The sequence below is a fragment of the Phodopus roborovskii genome, unplaced genomic scaffold, assembly GCF_943737965.1.
Source record: "Phodopus roborovskii unplaced genomic scaffold, PHOROB, whole genome shotgun sequence".
NCBI lineage: Eukaryota > Metazoa > Chordata > Mammalia > Rodentia > Cricetidae > Phodopus > Phodopus roborovskii.
In genome coordinates, this window is record NW_026126611.1 from 9,573,143 (window position 1) to 9,594,268 (window position 21,126).

General features: G+C 48.5%; 1 protein-coding gene and 1 non-coding gene across 3 annotated transcripts in view; one reads left to right on the forward strand and one right to left on the reverse strand.

Moving 5' to 3' along the window:
* Positions 1–21,126, forward strand: part of Cnksr3 (CNKSR family member 3) — a 77,678-nt gene that overhangs the window by 30,513 nt on the left and 26,039 nt on the right. For both annotated transcript variants that reach the window (XM_051205983.1, XM_051205982.1), the window contains exons 2-3: positions 14,108–14,271; positions 20,628–20,830. In XM_051205983.1, the coding sequence (XP_051061940.1) occupies positions 14,108–14,271; positions 20,628–20,830 (367 nt within the window). The remainder of the gene's footprint in view (positions 1–14,107; positions 14,272–20,627; positions 20,831–21,126) is intronic.
* On the reverse strand, positions 8,192–8,264 carry LOC127237762 (small nucleolar RNA SNORD5). Its single transcript, XR_007835875.1, has one exon. It is a non-coding gene; the product is annotated as a small nucleolar RNA SNORD5 (small nucleolar RNA).

The following is a 21,126-nucleotide window of genomic DNA, read 5'->3' on the forward strand; positions in this document are numbered from 1 at the left end:
TGAAAGGAAATTGAAACAGCTCTTTTGGAACAGTCTGGCAGTTTCTTAAAAAGTTAAATATACCATTACCATAGTTACCATATGTCTCAATAAAGTACCCGTGCGCATTGCAACATGGGTAAACCTTGAAAGCAAGCTTCGTGAGATGAGCCAGGCTCCTGCTGTTCATTCCCCGTTACGTTTATTTAAATCCCTGTTTTTGTGGTGCTGAGGAGCACACACAGACAGTTCCATGTATGTGGATCCACAGAGGTAGGACCTAGATCAGAGGTGACAGACTGGAGAAGGAAGGCGCTGAGGAGTGGCAGCTAATGCCGATCCTGTTTCTTTGGGTGTGGGTGTGTGATGGAAATGTTCTCAACTTGAACAGTGGGGATGGTTGTACAACTGTGTGTGAATACACTAACAACCACTGGGTTAAATGCAGTAAACTTAATGTATATGAGTTGTATTTTATTGGGAAGTATCTGGCCACAAGCAAGCTTGTGGCTGGTCATAGGAGGCTGTCCCTGAAGCTGTACCTTTGCCGATGACGTCTGCCTAAGCTGACTCAGACAGAATCTCCCGTGTGTGGAGGGACTTATCTGCCTCTCCCAGAAACCTTTTGTTTTGTAGGAAGAGCCTTGCCTTTCTCAAACAGGAAGGGATGGGGTGATTAAAGTCACATATCTGCAAATTCTCCATGCAGAGGGAGGAAAGCCTTCAGTTGCTGTTTGTTTTGCCTTTTTTGAGGACATTGGTCAAGGTCTTCTGGGGCTCTCCACGGAAACGGGATAGCCGCTGTCCCCAAATTTTCTTTTCCCTTGCCAGCTCCCACGTTCCTGCTTGTTCGTTCCTAACCCCACTCCCACCACAGGCTCTTTCTCTCTGGGGAGTAGGGCAGCCTGTCTTGCTTCTTCACCCTCCGACTTCCCGGTCACTGTAGCCTTCTTGAGCTCCAAACCCCGCCCCAGACGGTGGTCCCGTGGACCCAGGTCCTTAGCACTCCAGACTCCCCAGTAATGGGGCCCCTGCTGCTGTTTCTCTGGGCCAGATGGTTCTTTTGTGTAGTGAGACACAAGTCGGTACATGAGCTGTAGAGGCAGAGTCACTTGCGAGCTGCCCAGCCAGTCGTCTGCTGCTGCCTCGGGCTATAGAGGCACTTAGCCCCTGAGCTGTATGGACAGCTGCATACCACTTCCTCTGCCTTGTAGCCACACCTCCCGGCCTTTGTTTTGACCTGAGATGGTAATGGCACACAGAGAATGCCCAGTATACAACCTGACCTGTCATGTATATTTATTTGATTCCAGAAAAGGCTGACCCTCTTTTTATTTTTTGGTATAGCAGTTTGGAAGCTGTTGGGGGAGAGGTGAGAATTCCCACCAAAGGTTTTAACCCTGTGAAAGCAGGCCATCTCCTGTGGGTGTGTCCCCTCCCTTCGCTCAGGTCTCCCTTGCCTCTTAGAGCTAGTTCACAAGTGAAAGGGCTAGAGACTTCACCCCTCCTTCCTGGAAACAATAAATATGGAGTCTGTCTCGCCTCCTTTTAGAGCAGTGGTTCTCAACCTTCCTAATGCCAAGACACTTTAAATACAGCTCCTCAAGTTGTGAAGACACCCCCCCTCCCCCTGCCCAACCGTAGAATTATTTTGATGCTACTTCATAACTGTAATTTTTTTTTCTGCTGTTACCAATTGTAACGTACATATATTTGGAGATAGAATTTTGCCAAAGGGTTGCGACCCAGAGGTCTTAGAGAAACTACTTCAGGCATCTACAGGCAGGTTCTGAACAGTATCATCCAGCTGCAAGTGTGTCCTCTGCCCCACACGGTTGGGAAAGCCGTGTCTGCATACATGGCTGTTAAGACTCCCCGAGGCCCACAAGGACAGTCAGCGGGGTCTGCTTAAATGTGTGCCATTTCCCGCTCTGCTCTGTAAGACTGTTCCTTCTGTAGTGGTGACTGGATACCCATAAGCATCCTGTGCTGGTGCGGGTGTGTGTGCGTGTGTGCGTGTGTGTGTGTGTGTGTGTGTGTGTGTGTGTGTGTGTGTGTGTGTGACACCTGACCTGGAAGGCAGCAGTCCCCAGCCCTTGGCTGCAGGGGCCTTCAGTGCCTCACCTGCCCTATGCTGTCTCAGCACTTGGTTTCCAAAGGGGAGCAGTCATAGTCTGCAGCCCCAGGCCGCTTTAGGCTTCCAGGTTTCCTGTCAGTGAAGTCTTAGAAGGGGTCATCAGGTGTGGGGTGATACCGAGCTGCAACCGAGTGAGTGCGGTTTCGTGTGTTGATGATTCTCAAATCGGCCTTATTCTTTGGAATCTTCTTTCTTTGCTGCATTTGTTTCTCTTTTTCTATTTTTCGAACCAGGGTTTCTCTGTGTGGCCCTGGCTGCCCTGGAACTCACTCTGTAGACCAGGCTGTCCTCAAACGCCTCTGCCTCCTGAGTGCGTGAGCAAAGCCCTGTGCTGCCATGCTGGGTTTCTTTTAAATTTTCTATCAGAGAGAAGTTGGTTCTTATTAACCACAGTCTTTGAGGTGCTGGGACCCCCTTGTATTTTACATCCCGGGACACAGTGGTTTGACTGAGGTAAGCGGTTGCACACGTGGGCCAGTGGAGACTGTACTTGCTGACAAACTTGGAGCACTCTGAGGGCTGTACGCTGGCTCCTGCAAGGTTTTGTTTCCTTTCTGGTATGGGATGCACGCTGTGTGCTTTCCCGGAGGCAGGCTGTGTGCCCTGGGCCAGATGCTTTTCTCTTTTGTGAAGCTCAAAGAGCCTCTTAGGCAGTCTCTCACTCTGTCCTCCTGCAGCTCTGGGGGAAGAACAGGAGAGGGATGTAGTCTCTGAGGCCATGGCTGGGATGCTGACTGACAGCTCTCCATCTCCACAGCCTGGCTGTCTAATCAAATGCTTTATGTACGCATGATATTTTAAGTTGAACACAGAACCCAGGAGGGCCTAGCACTGTGTGTGTTCTCTCTGGGTATAGTGTTCCTCCCAGGTTAACTGTACATCTGTGCCTCTTCCTTGCCCTAGTGCGGTAGTTTGAATGAGATGTTATCTGTATTCTTGGCAGCTCCGAATATTCAGCCCCTAGTCGGTGACACTGAGTAGGTTTAGGAAGTGCGTCCTTGTTGGAGGAACTATGCAGTTGCGGGTGGGTCTTGAGGTTTGGAAAGCTGTTTCCACTGACCTCTCTGCTTCCCATTTGTGGGTTCAAGATGCGAGGCCTTAGCTCTCAGTCAGCTTCAGGTCACATTGTCACACCTGCCTGTCGGTAGACTTCCCCGAAGTGATGATGGCGGACTCCGGAATCATAAACCCTTTGTTTGATAAGTTGCTCTGGTCACAGTGTTTTATCACAGTAACAGTAACTAGACACCTAGTGTCGAGGTTGAGCTTTGATAGCAGACAGCTGGAACTGTCTGTTCGGGATAAACGTCGGAAGAAGGCAGGCAGCGTGGAACAGCACAAAGTCAGAAAGAAGTACAGACTGGTGCAGAAGATGGGCTTGGTGACTCGGCCCTGCGATCACCCTGGGTCTGTCAGCCAGTCAGAGCCGCAGGCTGGGTCCTTTCCCTACCAGGACCACAGTGGGAGAAGAGCCCGTGTGACATTGTCGACACTGAAGTAGAGGGCAGCGGGCATCTGTGTTGGTCCCCGCAATGTGGTACGGAAGAGAATATCCTGGAGAATGAGCAGAACGCTTCAGTAACACTGAAGTAGAGGGCAGCAGGCATCTGTGTTGGTCCCCACAATGTGGTATGGAAGAGAATATCCTGGAGAATGAGCAGAACGCTTCAGTAACCATGGCTGCGACTGGGGAGAACTCTCAGTCCATAAAATGCAGGCCTTCAAGCACGAGGACCCACAGTAGGACAGGGATGGTGAGCAGAGACGGGCAGGTGCCGGCAGTGGTGAGTGCCAGGTTAAGTTAAGAGACCCCATCTCAAATGAAAAGGAAGGGGGCCATCAAAGACAGTACCTGGCATTGACCAGTGGCCCCCAGGATACACAGGTACCCACTCCCACCCCATTCTCACCCTCCCTGGTCATGAGAGCCCGCATTCTCCAAGCCACAGTTACAGCAAGCAGGTGGGAATTGTGTGCTGGGGAGCCTGCCATGGGGAGGCGCAGATGCCATGGGGAGGTGCAGCACGCGCAGCAGGGGAGGTGCAGCTGACAAATCAAGGGAAAGTGAGAGGAAGCAAGTCAGACCAGTGGATCTAGAAGGATCCTGGCGGGGCCTACAGCCGCACCCACCGCTTCCTCCCCAACCAGCTCTCCAACCTCATCTAGGTTTTTCCTCTCCTCTGTCATTCGTGGAACCCTTGTGAAAGTGTGTTCCTTGGTGCCCAGCAGTAGACAAGGTATAATGGTGAACAAAGAAGCAGGGATGACCTGGCTGTGTGTCTGTCTCTGGGAGGGACCGGGTGTGGGCTGGTGAGTGCATCACACACAGCTCACACAAGTCTGGGGGGGGGGGCGTCAGTCGTGATTAGCTGACCTCTGCCTGCTGCTGTAGAGTCAGGATTGAGTGAAGCTGAAGGATGGATGGAGGTGGATGAAATACTGTGGGAAAGTCAAGCGTGTGTGTGTGTGTGTGTGTGTGTGTGTGTGTGTGTGTGTGTGTGACCAGGGCACAAGGGGCAGGATGTGAGGCAGGCAGCAAGAGACGGGGTCACCACAGGTTTTATTAGCTGTAGATTTCATCCCAAGGGCAGGGGCAAGTCAGCGGGGCTGGGAGCAAGGAACTGACATTCAGGGTGAGTTCAGCAATCAGTAACGAACTCGATGCATCTCACAGCCTTTTAAAAAATTATTTTTATTTTTTTGTTACTGTGTATGTGCACGTCATTGCAGTGCCTGTGGAGGCCAAAAGGGAGCGCCAGATCCCCTGGGGGCTGGAGTTGGATGGTTGTGTCTCCTGACATGCGTGCTGGGAAGCAAACTGTTCTTCTGCAAGAGCAAGGCTCCTATTCGTGGCCTTGTATGTAGAGGGTGTAAAAACCATGTATGTGTGAAAGATCCAGGCAGTTGCAGAGATGGAAGGAAGGTGGACATCCCTCCAGAGGTAGCGTGGAGGGCTGAGGGGGCTGTCAGTGGAAGGTTCAATGTTAAGAGTCTAAATTTGTGGTTAACTTCTGAGTACACTAAAACTCCACGAATTGTGCCCTTTTTTTGCATGGTGAGTTGAATGGCATGTGAATTACCGCAGTAAAATCGCTATTGAAAACCTGCCCCAGAGGTCAGCATGGCCCGCTGAGTCCCTCCGCGGTCCATGGCAGCTGTCTCTTGGCACCACAGCTGTTGTGGCTTCCTCCACTCTCCGTGCACCTGAGCACCCTCATCTCCAGCTCCTGTCACCTCACAGCACAAGCAGCAGCTGCAGAGGGTGTCACTTTGTTGTCAACAGACCCTCAGATGCACACCAGCTCTGAACAGTTCAACAGCTGTAGGTAATGGCTGGACATGACCTTTCTTTCAGTGGTGTGTGACTTAGGCCCAGTTACTTACCAAGTCCCTGAACCCTGGCTTCTCCTCTCTCTCTCTCTCTCTCTCTCTCTCTCTCTCTCTCTCTCTCTCTCTCTCTCTCTCTCTCTCTCTCTCACACACACACACACACACACTCTCTCTCTTTCTCTCACACACACATACTCTCTCTCTCCCCCTCTCTCTCCCCTACCCTTCTCCAAACTCTTATTTTCCCTCCCTCCCCTTTCTTTCTCTTCTCCTCTGTTTTTAATTCCCAGACATTTAGATTACGCACCACTATACAACTGGGCTTATTTCTAAGTGCTTTGAGAGTAATAACCTCTTTATACATCTTAATACACTTAATCATCCAGCGAATCCCATAAGAAACCGACTGTAAACCATTCTTGTTTTCATAAGAGCAAAGGCTCAGAGAGGTTAAGTAAGTTGTAGAAAGTCACAGAGCTGGGAAACGCTATAGAGCCTGTAGTGCCAGTGGAGCCCGCTGCCCCTCCCCAGGCTGATAAGATGGATGCAACACTTCTGTCTGAAGTTACTTGACAGGTGACATAGCTTAAGCCATTTGCCCCACATTTGCAGGGCTTGGCATGGACCACAGTGAGTAAGTACTCAGCACAGAGGGTCTCTGCCCTTGCCTAAGCCCGTGCCCCATATTCATTTCGTCTTGAGTACAGAAGGCAAGATCAGGTGTTCCGCCTTAGCTGTGCCTTGGACTTGGCTGTCAGTGGGCTGGTGCAATAGCAACCTAGCCCACATCCCCTGGGGCCACTCACTGCAAGGCTCTGTGGGAGAGCCTGTGGACAGGTGCCTTCGGCACACTGCAGCCCCTGTCCAGCAGGTTAGTTGAGCCCTCAGCCTGGGTGTTTGGACGATGCAGTTTGATAAGACGATTGGGTTGGGAGAGGCTTCGGGTGGCAGTTTTTCCACGGAATTTCTGGTGGCAGGCAATAATAGGTCTGGCGTGTGTGGAACTTTCCACTAGTTAGCTTTGACAGCAAGCAAGAAGAGAGGCTGAGGCCCAGGGGGCAGGGTTGCTGCTGGGGCCACTGTGCCATCATGTTGGGCTGCTTGTCCCTGAGTCTATGAGCTTGTGTGTGGGATTGGTGAATGCTTCTTTCGATTGAGCCTAAGATGGCCAGTGACCATAGCTGTAGTCACAGTTGAAGCATCAAGTTCTTATTAGTTTTTAAACGTGTGTGCGCATGTGCGTGCTGCATGCCCACGTACTCCATAGCTCATGTGCAGGTCAGAGGACAATTTTGTGGGGTTGGTTCTGTTCTCCCACCTTTATGTGGGCTCCGGGGACTGACCTTGGGTCACCAGGAAGTGTGGCAAGAGCTACTACCTACCGAGCTAACTTGCTGGCCTTGTTCTTCAGATCTGATACAATCTGTAATTTGGGACAGTAAGCTATGCTAGAGGCATCAGGAGCATAGCTGGATGCTTCAGATATTTGTCCCTATTGTCTCCTTCAGACTGCGCCTTCCCTGCTCCTGTCCCCTACTGTGGTCCAAGCACAGCAGAGTTGGATGCAGTGGCTTGTTCTGACTGACAGCATTTAACCTCCTGTTTCTTTACCTGAGGGTCCTGCTGTGCCTCAAGCATCTCCACAATTCTGATTTGTTTGTTTGTTTGTTTCTGAGATCTAAAATTCATTTGCCTTTTCCTGGCTTGACATTAGCCATGAGATACACGTTTACAGAGGCATCCACACACATGTACATACATGCACATGCCCTTTTTCCCCCCTGTACACTCTGTGTTATCTTTGGAGTTCATTACACGTGTCCCAATGCGGGGCTGAAGGAAGAGGGCTCATGACTTTTTATACTGTGTGTTTGTTGCTTATGGAATCTGAATTCTCTTCCACTCTTTACACCATTTGCACTTTGGTTGGCTGACTTGTGTGTTTGTTCTCTTTAGTCACTCGATAAGTAACCATTTCTCACAAATGATTTCAGATGATGTCTACTTCTGTTCTTTCTCCTATCTCAAATTTGGGCTCTCTTTCTTCCATGCCCAACACAGAGGATGCTGGGAGAGAGGAGGATGCTGGGGGAGAGGAGGGTGCTGGGGGGAGAGGAGGATGCTGGGAGAGGAGGATGCTGGGAGAGAGGAGGATGCTGGGGGAGAGGAGGGTGCTGGGGGAGAGGAGGATGCTGGGAGAGAGGATGCTGAGGGAGAGGAGGATGCTGGGAGAGAGGAGGATGTTGGGAGAGAGGAGGGTGTTGGAGAATTGGGGTGCTGGGAGGTGGAGGACAGGCCCTTTCATAGTGTGGCCGGTTGTGCAGAATCTACTTGGGTGGGGCAGGCTGGGTGTGAGAGGCTGCACCTTTGCAGCCAGTTTTTCTGTGTAGATGTTCAGGAGGTCATTTGCAGGCCAGAAACCCCATGGATGTGTTTGCCAGCGTCATATTTTCTTCAAGTACTTGTCTTCCATAGTGAATCCTAAAGGCTGGTTGCCCCTTCTGCTGTCTCCAGAGTGACGTTAGCCTTGGAAGATATGGGTTACCAGTGCGAAACAGACTTTGCTTTGGGGACAAAACGTCTTGGTGCTTGCTCTCCCTGCACTTGACCGATTTCTTGTGAGTTCACGCAGTCGGCTGCATGCTGTGTTTTTAGTAACTCTTCTCTGGCATACAAACCAGCTTTTACTAAATGGCTGTGGCTCCAAGCTCTTTTTTTTTTTTTTTTTTTTTTTTTTTTGGCCTGTTCTAGCAGAATTAAGTTTTTGTTCATGTCTGTATCATTTAGCAGTTGAATAGTTTTAATTCATCATCTAATTGTTAGTATTTTTTTTCCTGCATCCCAACTTGGTATCTTAAGAAATGACTTGCGCTGTTCCTTTGCTTCAGAAATCAATTGCTCATTCTGTAGACAAAAGAAAGCGCTTCACTTAGCTTTCAGGGCCAGATCGCCAGCATTGTCTGGTAGCCTCTGCTTGGGAAGGGGAGCAGCCAAGGGATGCAGCCTCTGCTTCTGCAGGCATGGCAGCCTGGCCGGCTGCCTTCAGCTCATACAGGTGTGACTCAGTAGAAAGCCGGGCTCCTCTAACCAGGTTTTAGATGTTTTCCTGAAGAATAAGTTCATTCACTTGCTGATTATTGCATTACCTCTGTTTGGAATTAAGGTTTTGGGTGGTTTCTTTCCTCTTCCTGTATCTGTTTACTTAGGTAACCTGCACGGTTCACCTGCCTCGTAGAAGCATTGGTTCTTAGACTTGAACGAATCCTCAGAGGTCCCATCCTATTACGTACCTAGTACCCTTTCTTGAGTGGCTCCAGTCAGCAACCTCTCAGAGGGACTGGTCAGACCAGAGCTGCAACTGGTAGCCTGTGAGGATGTTGGCTTAATGTATGCTTTTGGATCTGCAGGTGAGGTGCCAGGAGCCGGGACACACCCTGTCACTTAGGCAATGTGGCGGTCAGCCTGGATGGCAAGTCAGGTTAGTTTTGTGAGATAGCCAAGGGCACATGTTCATTAGGGAGGCAGAAAACGCATAGAACGTGAAGACCCCGTGGGTCTATGACTGCACACACCAGTCAAGGCCCTCCAGACTGCACAGTGAATGCTGGCGAATATTTCTGTACAAATTGTGCTCCAGTGGATAACTTCAAGCAAATAACAAAAAGTTAAAGGGAGTCTTCTGGAACATGTTCAGATCTTTAGAAATTCACTGTAATCGTGGAAAAGCGATTTTTTTCTTCCCCCTCAAGATGTATCAAAAGAAATTATATTCATTAGGTTCACTTAATTTCAGAAAGACTGGCTGGGTCTGTTTTCCTGCCTGGTTGGTGTGTCACCGCCGTGAACACGTCACTGCTGGGAGCCGCAGCCAAGTGAGGAGTTCAGGCTCCCAGGCTCAGCCCGGCCTCGGCACAGCCAATCAATGCTGCTGCTGTGTAGATGCAGCCAGAGTGAGCATGACACACTCCACGCTCCACTGACATCACTGAGGAGGCATCGGTCCATCACACTGGACTCGGCCTTGGGGTGAATTCGCTGACTGTGGGGGCACCATTGGGACTTTTGGGGGGAACACTTGTCGGGAGAGCGGATCGAAGGTGGGATTGCAGAGAAATTTGCAGGCTCGCCCAAGGGACTTGGCTGTAGGAAGGATGGGATGGGCTTACTCAGGTGGATTTCCAGGACATCCGTGAACAGGAAGGTGAGACTGAGTGTAACACTTGCTTCTTAGATTCCTGTAGAAACCCAGGCAAGGACGGCTCCCATGGAAAGGAGGGGGAAAGGCTGTGTTAGCTTTTGATCCTCTAAGGATACCCGAGAGAGCCAGCTTCAGAAGAGGAGATGGTTATTTTGTCTCACGATTCTGGAGGGTTTGCTCCTTTGCTGGCTAGTCTGTTTTGGGCCCTTGGTGTGGCAGCATATCGTGGTGGAGCCTGTTGTAGCCGAGGAGGCTGTACACCTCTTGTCAACTGGAAAGCGAACCGACAAATGCCTTTACCTGCTGAGCAGCCTTGCCGGCCCAATTTTGATATTTTTAATAGCTTGCTTCATATTAATTTTGATATATAGCCATGGCTGTAAGAATCTCTTTAGGACAAAAGCTAGTTGTGTTATAAGTAGTTAACAAGCATTATAGTGGGCTGGAAGGAAGCCAGGGAGTTTAACCTTCTCCTTTCTCAGTATAGGGATGCCCTTTTGGTCCCTGTGATCCCAAGCATGTAAGAAGCTTGCACATCCAGTGAGCGTGCCAGAGCTGAGTCACGTTAGTAAAGCTGAAATTCATTCTGGTGTTTTTTTTTTGCGTCAGGAAACATAAGTAACATTCTTGTGTTTTCTTAATCTGCCACGTGGAAAACCTAGTCTTGCCTGCAGACCAGGAGAGAGAGTTTAAGCTCTTGCTGGTTGACAAGGGCCTGTGTCTCCCTGCTTACCCCACTCTCGGGCTGAGACATGTTGTAAAGTCTAGTAAATGGTAGGGAGACCTGTATGGACACAGATCAGTGGGGTACCAGGCAGGGAAGAGGCAGAAGAGGGACGTCTGTCATAGATGCCAAGAAGTTCAGGGAGAGAACATGCAAACTTGGGGACAGGTGGGTGACAGAGACAGACAGGAGAGAAGATAGTTGTTTTTGTTATGACAAAGACTGTAGATTATCCATGGCATTTGAGAGTTGTTGGGTCCTTGGAAGTGACCATCCTTTCTCATCCATCCATCCATCCATCCATCCATCCATCCATCCATCCATCCATCCATCCATCCATCAACTTATTAGCTAGCTTTAATGTGTGATTTTAGTCTGCAGGAGGCTGGGAGCAGAGCCTAATAGGGAGCTGCTGGCTGGTTGTTGTTGAGAAATGTAGTGTTCATGGAGGACTGCTTTATTTGTTTTGAAGTTGCTTGTTGTTTTGAAGGGGAGACCGCGAAACTTCTGAAGAGGAAAGAGTGAACTGCTAGGATTGGTGTGCATCTCTGTAGCTTCTGGAAGAAAAGGAAGGGCATGGCTTTGACCCTCAAGAGTCCTGAGAAGATGGATGTGGATAGGCTTTGGATGAAACTAATACATGGAAAATGTTTCTTTAAGAAAAGCTTCTAAATCAAATTGTGGGGGGGGGCTCTTTTTCACTGAAGCGACCTTCATGGATAAGTGGGATATAAATTCTAAATGGGATACTATTCAGCGGTAAGACTTGTGGGACACTGCCCTTCCAGACCCCGCTGAGTGCTCTGGGTGCCTCTGAGCAAACTACAGACAAGTGCAGCCTCTTTGTGTGGTGTGCACACACTGACATAAATCCCAAAGTATTTTTATACGGTACTGACTACAAGCTTCCAAGTTTGGGGATGCCTTATGGATACAGTCATCACATAGGCTGTTAAGACATTCTCCCTTACCCCCCCACCAATTATTCTAGAGGGGGCCACCTTAGTGTTTGACAGTGTCATTGTCTTGGCAGCAACCCCATTTTAGACACTTAGAAAGTTGAAGACTCAAATAAATTACGGTTTTTCTTTTTTTTTAGCTTAACAAAATTTACAGAGTATCTTTTATGTATTAAGCTCTTTATAAACACTGGCGTCTAGTTTTCATTATAGTTATGCTGTGGGGAGTCTTAGTCCCTTACAAATGAGGTACTGAGTCATTCGCCTCTCTGGAGACATGTCAGTAAGAGCAGAGCTGGGGTCAGACCACCAGGCTCCTCCTTCCTGCTTTCTTCACATTCCGTTGTGTGTTTAATTGGATTGGGGGTAGACGGCGTGTGTTGAACGCAGTTTTACTTAATTATATGTCTCTTATAAACTCCTCAAAGACAGGATTGATCAGTAGGTGCACTTGAGGGAAGCAGAAGCATGACCTGCAGCAATCTGCAAAGCTGTTGGATCGTTCACTCAAGCTGTTGGATCGTTCACTCATGCCCGAGCCCCCTCCTCTCCGGGGGCTACGTAATAGTCTAAATTAGCTGCTCGTGAATGTCTAATTGTATTCTGAACAATAGGATAAATGAACAATAGGCCGTGGCGTGCTGGGATAATACAGCCCTGTGGCAGTGCTATTTAAGACATAGCTATTCAGTACTCCGCCTTACAGGAAAGTGTGTAAGCAACCATAGTTCTCCCCGTGATGCCTGCACTTGATAATTCTGCCGCTCAGCACTTCCGATGACTCGAGCTCAGACTGCTCATATTCAAACTTGAGGAGCCTCAAGGCCACGTTCGCTCCTCTGTGCCCTTCAGTTGTCAAGCTCTGGTTATTGCGACCCGTGCCCTAGAATGTTCATTATAACCCAATCCTCTCTGTGCCCCAAACTGCTTCCCAAGGGTTGCAGCTCTGCTTCAGGAGTCCCGTTTCTTCCGCGGTTTCTGGAAATTCAAGTAGGAACCTGGTCCTTACCCTCACTTCTTACCTTTTAGGGGTTGCTGTCTACCCAGTAGTCATGGCCCATGGTTGCTCCATTGTAAACCTTCACTAGAGAGGTTCTCCTGTATTCATTCCATCAGGGCCTCAAACGTCCAAATAGCTGAGGTTGGCCTTGAACACCTACCTTTTTGCTCCCACCTGTTGAGTGCTGGGCTTTGCAGCCCTCTGGTTTTATGTGGTGCTAGAGACTGAACCCAGACCTATGTGTGCATTGTGCTTGACAAACACTCTAGTGCCTGAGCCATGTCCCTAGCTCTTCATTGCGGGTTTGATGGCCAAACTCATTCTGATCATACAAACCAGTGAGGGCCAGTCTGTCAGCACTGGGCTTGAATTCTGAGTATAATCTTTCCTGGTAGTTCCACCGGCCCATGGGCCGTCCTTATTTTGTTCAGGGAAAAAGACTATACATATGAGAGTGTGAAACATGACAGCTAGCTTTGTCTTCGTCGCTTGGCTCTCATGTCTTGTCCGAGAGTCGGTGATTGCGAGGCTGAGATTTTTTTGCTTCTACACAGTTGCCAGGGCTGGAAGCCTGGGATTGAGGCCTCTCTCCTTGGCCTGTTGATGGTCATCTTTCCCCCGTGTCCATCCACATGAGTCTGTGTTGGCTCAGGGATGCCTTTCACACACTTTGATCAGTTAAATCGAACGTTTGTGCTTCATACTATCCTTTTTCGTCTTCCAGAATATTCTGGATATTACCATAAAATTCTCAGTTACAAAGTTCGGAAACTCAGCACGAACGAGCTGAAGCTAGACAGGGAATTTGTTCTGGTTTAGAGAGTCTTGGGATAGCAGCATCTCCAGTGGAGTCAGATGAAGACCTTCTAGGTCACCAAGATCAGACCTTCCAGGTCACCAAGGTCACTATCTCTCAGATGACCGCCCCACAGCCTGGGTCATGTCCCGTGACTTATAACCGGGCTCTGTTTTCTTGTATCTGCATATCACATATCAAGGAAGATAATGACTGGCCCCACTTAAGTCACTTGGTTGTTCCCGAGTCTGTCACTGGAGTATTGTTGCTGAACTGGCCTTGTCTCAACCACAGTGGCAAGCATCTTGATTGGCAATCCTGTTGGGAGAGGGATGCTGTCCCTAGAGAATGGTTGCTTAGTGAACAGCACACAGCTAGTTCAAATCAGTAGGGGTTGGTGTTTATCCCTTCAGTATGCAGGACATGTTAGTATTTAGGCATCTGTACTGGCCAGCCTTTGGAGTTCTGACAGGATACACCCTCAGGTGCAGCCACTAAGAGCACCACCTGTGCACATTCAATAAGTTCCCTTTTAAAAGGCCCTGCCCACCTCCCATCTCTCTCTTTCCCTCCTTCCTCCCTCTCTTTCCCTCTGTCTGTCTGTTACCCCCCCCCCCACCTCTTTCTTGCTGCTTCTGTCCCTGGAGGCCAGTCCCCTCCCTACCTTTTCCCCCTTAAAAAAAAAAAAAAAAGGAAAAACCCTCCTTGAAATCTGTCACGTGGCATCTTTCTCTCTCCAGCCACTTTTTAACATGGGAAGCACCTGTCATAAAGCCACGCTGTGCTGGGCCATTTTGGGAGTTCTCAGCGCCCATGTCCCATGCGTTTGAGATCCATCCAGCGGGACACATACCGAGATGACCAAATACTGACAGCACAGGGACATCGCATTTGATGATTGCTACCATCGATTGAAATGTGGGCAGTGTTTGGGGTACTGCAACACCGTGACAATAACAGGCTTTCCACACTTTATTTTTGTAGGGTTAGATGACTGCCTGCAGCCATACGTCCACAAGTTTGAGCGGGAGAAGATAGATGGGGAGCAGCTGCTGAAGATCTCCCACCAGGATCTCGAGGAACTGGGTGTCACACGGATTGGACACCAGGAGCTGGTGTTGGAGGCTGTCGACCTTCTCTGTGCACTGGTTAGTCTGGGAGAAGGTGCCCTGCTCTATGGTGATTTTGTTGAGGCTCTCAGTCTCTCAAGTCCTCATGTGGGTCAGCCCGTCTGCACACACTTAACATATTGAAAAGACATATAAGAGAAAACGAGGCATCTTCCAGAGGAGAGGCTGGCAGATAGTAAGCCATGAGCTCAGTCCAGCTCCCGTCTTTATGTATGTATGTATGTATGTATGTATGTATGTATGTATGGGAGGGTGCACAGATGTGTTAAGTGTGCACGCACGCATGCCTGTGTACATGGAAATGCTGTCCACTTTTGAGACGGGTCTTTCACTGGCCTGGAGCTGCCCCACGGATCCTTCTGCTCCCCCTCTCGTCCTCCCTGGAATTGTCGTCTGTGTGCTGGGCATCCAACTCAGGCCCTCGTGTGTACAAGGCAAGTGTTTTACCAACCGACTGAGCTGTCTTTCCTAGACCCTTTCTTTCCTTCGAATGAATGAGTGACTGAATGAAAAAATTAGCATGCCAGGTATTAGATAACCTGATGTTTGTTAAACAGAGTGTATTTTAGTAAATTCTCCTGTCCTCTCTCTCACCCACCCCTGGTCTCCTATCCCCTTTAATCCTCCTTTTGTTCTTCCTCATCTTTTCCCCACACCTGCACAGGTATACATCACACCCCTTATCTGTTAAATAAAGTTTTATTAGAACTCAGTCATCAATGCATTTATTATCTGAGGCTGCTTTTGTGCCTCAGATGATAAGGACGGTTGGAGTCTCTGTCCACACAAACCACATGTCCCTTCAGGGCCTGAAGTGCTGTCTGATCATGTACAGAAAAGAGTTGTCTATTATAAAAAAGAACCTATATTAGCCAAATCGTTTATAAAGCACAGAATGACAGAGATACCTTGCTCTAAATCGAAACAAGATACACTAAATGTCCACGTCTGTTTCTGTTGCTATAAAGAGCACTGTGAGTTTCACAGATACTCACTCTATTTAAATAGCTGATGTTTGTGCTTGGACTAAGCAGCCAAAAAAAAAAAAAAAAAAAAAAAAAAAATGGCAGCTGAATGGACAGGACTGTGAACTTTGTTCTAGATGGCAGGTGTTTCAACCCTGCCCAAGCCCTGGTAATTCCATTATACCAGTGTCTTCGAAGTGATTTAAGCAGATGTGGCCTAAAACACCTGTAAGGGCATTTGCTTACAGACTGGCTGGGGTGGGGCCGGGTGTGTTGTCATGGGGTCACGCATAGGAAGGTGTTCACTTACCTGTCAGGGTTGAGTACCCTCCCCTGCAGTCCGGCTGGGTTAATAACACTCTGAACCTGAGCCAAGGGGATATACAGTTACATCACCCAGCATGGTGGGAACCAATGTGTGTGGCGACACCGCCGTGGCTGGTCTGCATTCCATCACACCCGCCACACTGCGAGTACTCTCCTTTAAATGGACAGAGCCTCGTCTCTCGCTCTGAGGCGCACCGCTCTTGTTTAGGAAAGCAATGGGAAAATTATTTGTGGTTGAAAAATGAGCTGCCACAGGGGAGGCGCCGTGGCCCAAGTGGCCTGAGTGCTGGGCTGGGAGGCAGGATTTTTGGGGTCCTGATCTTGGCTCTGTTCAAGGCTACTTCTTCTGTGACGCCCGGGGGAAGGCGGTGTCTGTTCCTGTCATCTGTACAGTAACTGTCGCCTTAGATGTGGCCCTGGGCTCAAGTGGGTGTTCTGCGCGGTTGAGGGTGTGCCCGGTTACCCCGTGTATTATGAAAACCGTCTGCCCTTCAGAGCCAAGCGTGCTTGAGTTTACTTCCGTTGCGCTTGCTGGGGGAAACACAGATTGGCGGACTTTCCGGTGAGGACGCTCTGCACTGTTGTGTGGTCTCCTTCGCTTGGCAGTATTCTTTGAGGACGAGCAAATTGCCTTGAAAGCCATAGTATGGAGGCGAGGAGGACAGGTGGGTTGCAGAGAGAGGAGTTGCAGTTGTCCCCTTAAAAATGCTGCACAAAAAAAAAAAAAAAAAGGGACAAAGCTGGACCAATGCCAGGACCTAAAGCTGTGCTTTATCTCCTACAATTTCCTGCTAATTTCCTCTGCAGGCCAGGCTCTGACCTCAGTCTCACTGGGGACTCTATATAGCACTGTACCCTGACTGTGTCGCAGGGGGGCACGAAGGGGGACCTCCCCCAGAGCCTGCAAGTAAAACTGCTTATTTTCTGGGTAGGATTGAGTCTAATATAGTTTTATTAAGTATCTCTAATCTTCATAGGATCTTCTGTAAAATGCTGTTATAACACAGCATAATTATACTGTTTGTTTAATCTGATGCCATGATGCTCTTTGGATGGCCACATGAGCGAGGCTGTTTGGCTTTGAATAATTCGTTTGCTGGGAAGCTGATGTGGAACTGTAGTTGACCCTGCTGCCGGAGAGGTTTCTAGGCAGACTTGCTTTCGTGGATATATATCCAGTAGAGGGTTCTCAGAGACGTAACTTATTCCTAACTTCATTTCTTCACTGCGTCTCCTCTTCTTTCTCACCCTGTTTTTCCTGGTGCACTCCAGCACCAAGCCATACCCTCCGACCCATTTGATGTCCATACAAGAACAGTTTCCAGAGGAGACAGGTTTCGGTGAAAGACTCATGGAAACAGTCATTCCGCGCTGGGGAGATGGCTCAGCAGTTAAGAACACTGGCTGCACTTCCAGAGGTCCTGAGTTCAATTCCCAGCACCCACGTGTGGTGGCTCACCATTTGTGATAAGATCTGGTGTTCTCTTCCGGCCTGCAGGCAAAATTGCCAGCTAAATAAATCTTAAAAACAAACAAAGTAAACAATCAGACCTAGTCTGAGAAAGTCTTCATTTTCCCTTTGGGTGTGGGGCCCTGAAGTCTGAAATCCTTATTGTGTCCCTACAATAGGGCTCTTTCCAGCTAATAGAGACCATGCCGTCTTCTCTGTTGTGGAGTAGGGGCAAAGGGGAGGGGGCTTCTCCCCACCTTCGCCTCTTTATAAAATTATGCTCAAGCTCATCTCGTTTTATGATTTATTTTGGGGGAAAGAGGCCCATTAGAACCAACCCAGTGGAAAAATGGAAAGAAGCAATCATAAGCACCCATTCCCCCATCCCCCCTTTTTAATAACTTTGTCAAGAGAAGGGATTTTAGTCTTCTGCAACAGTAAAATGTATTTTAATCTTCATTGGCTTCCAGAAGTGTCTTATATATATATATATGAGTAAAAATTCCAAGACATTTGTGACGATGTTGGCTGCAGACCACCGTCCACTCCTGCTTTTAGTGAACGCTCTTGATTAGAAGTTGGCAGGCTGAGTAAGTGACAGAATGGGAGAGCCTTCCCTGGCATCCCAGGTACAAGACTCCCTTCGAAACAAGCTGTGTCCTGTAGGCTCTTTATCTGTCCATTCGTGAGGCTTTGAAATGAAAAGCCATGATGGAAACCTATTCTTATTTCCTCTTCTCCACTGAACGAGGACATTCTATTTTAGACTTTAGGGAAAAAGCCAGAAAGCCAGGTGGTAGAAGGAAAAGAAAAAGGTGAATGTAAGATTTGTATTCTTTTGAAGATTGTATAAAAGCTTTTAAAACTTGGCTTTCTTCCTTCTAAAATTTCCAAGTTAAAGAAGATTTTGTTCTTAAAAAAAAAATCATTTGTGCATCTGTGTGGTGTATGTGCATGCATATGGTTGCGGTGCCTGTGGAGGCCAGAGGTGTCAGATCCCCTGGAGGTGGGGCTGTAGATGGTTGTGAGCCACCTGATGTTGGTGCCGGGAGCCAAACTTAGGTCCTCTCCAAGAGCTGAGCCGGCTCTCCACCCCCTCTGAGTTTTCAAAATTAATTCTTTTAAAACATCTATTTTCATTTTGTGTGTATGGGTGTTTTGTTAGCCCGTGTGCCCTGTGCCCACACAGGGCAGAAGAGGGCCTTGGAGTTACAGATGGTTGTGAGCTACCATGTGGCTGTGGGGCCTGGAGCATGGGTTTCCTCACGAGCAGCCCCTGGCCTTAACCACCAGGCCATTTCCCCAGCTCCTAAATCTTTTTCTAAAAGGAGTAGAAGCAGTACAGATTTAAAGTCATTCTCACTAGCCAATCCCTCTTGTTATCAACTCTTCACTTCTTGCTGAAAAAGGAAGTTATTGCAAGCCTCTAAATATGTGCATCCTTAGATGTATAGGTTGTGCATATTCATCCCCAAGCACAAGGTGGCCTGAGCCAGTTCAGAGATGCCCTGATACTTTCCTCCCTTCCTATGCGTCCGTCTTGACTTCAAACTGTCAGTGTTCCTGCCCGAGCTTCTTGATTTCTGGATGAAGTGTGCGCACCTTGCACCAGTCTGTTTATCTGAACTCCTGTCTAGTCTGTCTAGTGTCCACCCTGTGCTGATCTCACAGCTTGGCGTTCCCTTGGGCAGGGTGTTAGGAAGTGGAGTATGGAAACGTGGTGATCCAGAGGCTGGGCCTGCCTGCTGTCTCTTGATTGGAATCCCAGCCTTGTCTTTGGCTGTGCAGTCTCACAATGTACCACTCCGGGGCCTCGGTTTCTTCAGCTTTATAGTAGTAATGCAGACAGCAAGTCTGTAGTCAGACCATTTGAGATCTGTGAAGTATTCAGAGTGTTGCGTGAGATCAGACGTGAGAACTGTTCATCTCACCTCCTGTAAGTGTCAGAGTCAAGACATTGGACACTCTAAAAATACCATGTGCAATTGTCTCCAGGCTATGGTATAGAAATAAAAAAAAAAAGTCAGTTATTTTATGTTTATAATTGAGTCCCATCCACACGGTAAATCATGTACATGCAGGTATTCCAAAATCCTAAATAACCCAAAATCTAAAACATGGCTAGTCCCACGCATTTGAGATAAGGGATACTGGGTATGCTGGCAAGTTTTCTTTTTCAACCTGACATCAGCTAGAGTCATCTGGGAAAAGGGAACCTCAGTTGAAGATATAACCCTGGCAGACTGGCCTGTGGGCAAGGCTGTGGTAAATTTCCTTGATTGATGATTGATGTGAAGGACCTAGCTCGCTGTGGGTGGGGCCACCCCTGGGCTACTGGTCCTGGGGTCTATAAGAAAGCAGGTTGAGCAAGCCATGATGAGCAAGCCACTAAGCAGCTCCCTCCATGGCCTGTGCATCAGCTCCCGCCTCCAGGTTCCTGCCCTGAGTTCCTGCCCTGACATCCCTGGATGATGGACTGCAAACTTTAAGAGGAGACAAATGCTTTCTCTCTAACTTGCCTTTGGCTGTGGTTTTTCACCACAGCATTAGAATCCCTCGCTGAGACACCGAACTTGCAGGCACATTTGTGCCTTCCCCGGCCACTTCCCTCCAGGGACACAACTCAAGCAGTTCTTGGCATACAGCAAGTGTCTTAATATGTTGTGCCCAGATTCCAAATGGCACCAGGTCCCGTCTTTGAAATTATATTGGGACAGTATCGTATACCTCCTGCAATATCTCCTCTCTTCTCTAAAATGGCCAAACATTGATTTAACATGTTTGTTTATATTGTACCAAATTCTCCTTCCCCCAAATCACCTCAGACTTGGTTATTATTTGTTTTATTTTTATCTGAATGGGGGCCTAGGACAATATCGTCACACGAAATTTCTGTCTTTTTTCTGTCACTGAGCTGTACTCCTAGGCTAAAGTTGGTGTTTCTACAGCAGGCAGATAAGTTAATGGAGTTAAAAGCACAGGTTAAGTTGCAGGTGAATTGATAGTACTGCCATTTCTCAGTCCCTTTTGTAGGAGATCCATCTCTTTGTCACCAGTGGTAAGGGGCATGCAGAGCCCTGGCTGGTGGTCCAGAAGGGGCAGAAGTAGGTGACAGTCTGGAGAATAACTGGAAGGCACTATGCAATGTCATGTTCGAGAGATATTCTTGGTTGTCACATACAGGTAGTGAACATCTGGTGTGTGTGTGTGGTGTGTGTGTGTGTGTGTGTGTGTGTGGTTGCTAGGACCCTGCTGTGCACAGAAACCCTTCCTCACTAGAGTTAACCCACCATACATCAGTTGGCTGAAGTCTGCTCTGAATTAAGTGGTCAAGTGTCCTGTCCCAGGAGGGGACATCTGTCCAGGCCTGAGTGATATGAAAGTCCTCTCCTTGCTTCTATTTATACAAAGAGCATTTTGAGATGATAAGGGTCTAGGGGAGGGCAAAGCCCCTTCCTTGAGGCAGGAGGAGGCTGTGGGAAGAGCAGAGTAAGGGCTAGCTTGTGAGGAGGTGGCTGGAGTGGGCAGGATTCTGTGGGAGTTGGATAAGTTAATCCAGCTACTCAGTCACTTGAGAGTTTAGATATTGTTGGTAGTTTAACAGCTTTTCCCTTTGATTTTATTTCCCACAGAATTATGGCCTTGAGACGGATAATATGAAGAACTTGGCTCTGAAACTTCGAGCGTCTTCCCACAATTTGCAGAATTACATAAGTAGCCGGCGGAAGAGTCCCGTTTACGATGGGAACACGTCTCGAAAGCCCCCCAATGAGTTCCTGACTTCCGTGGTGGAGCTCATTGGCGCTGCCAAGGCCTTGCTGGCTTGGCTGGACCGGTAAGCTGTGATGGATACAGTGCATCCTGGAGCTCTCGGAGCCCTGCGATGCTCTGAAGCCTCAGCTCTGCCTCGGGAAGAGAAACCATTGTTCCTTAGGTCCCCTCTCCCTGGAATCTAGGGGTCACGGGTCAGAGGTAGATCTTAGTTGTTCCTTTGGAAGTTATTACTCTGAAGGTCAACAGCAGGGATGAAGGAACCCAAGTTCAGAGGGTGTGGAACTGTGCCAAAGGTGATTTACTGAGATTAAACATTAGCGGTGGAGGTATGTGGTTGGTATGAAGCATTTCGTGGAC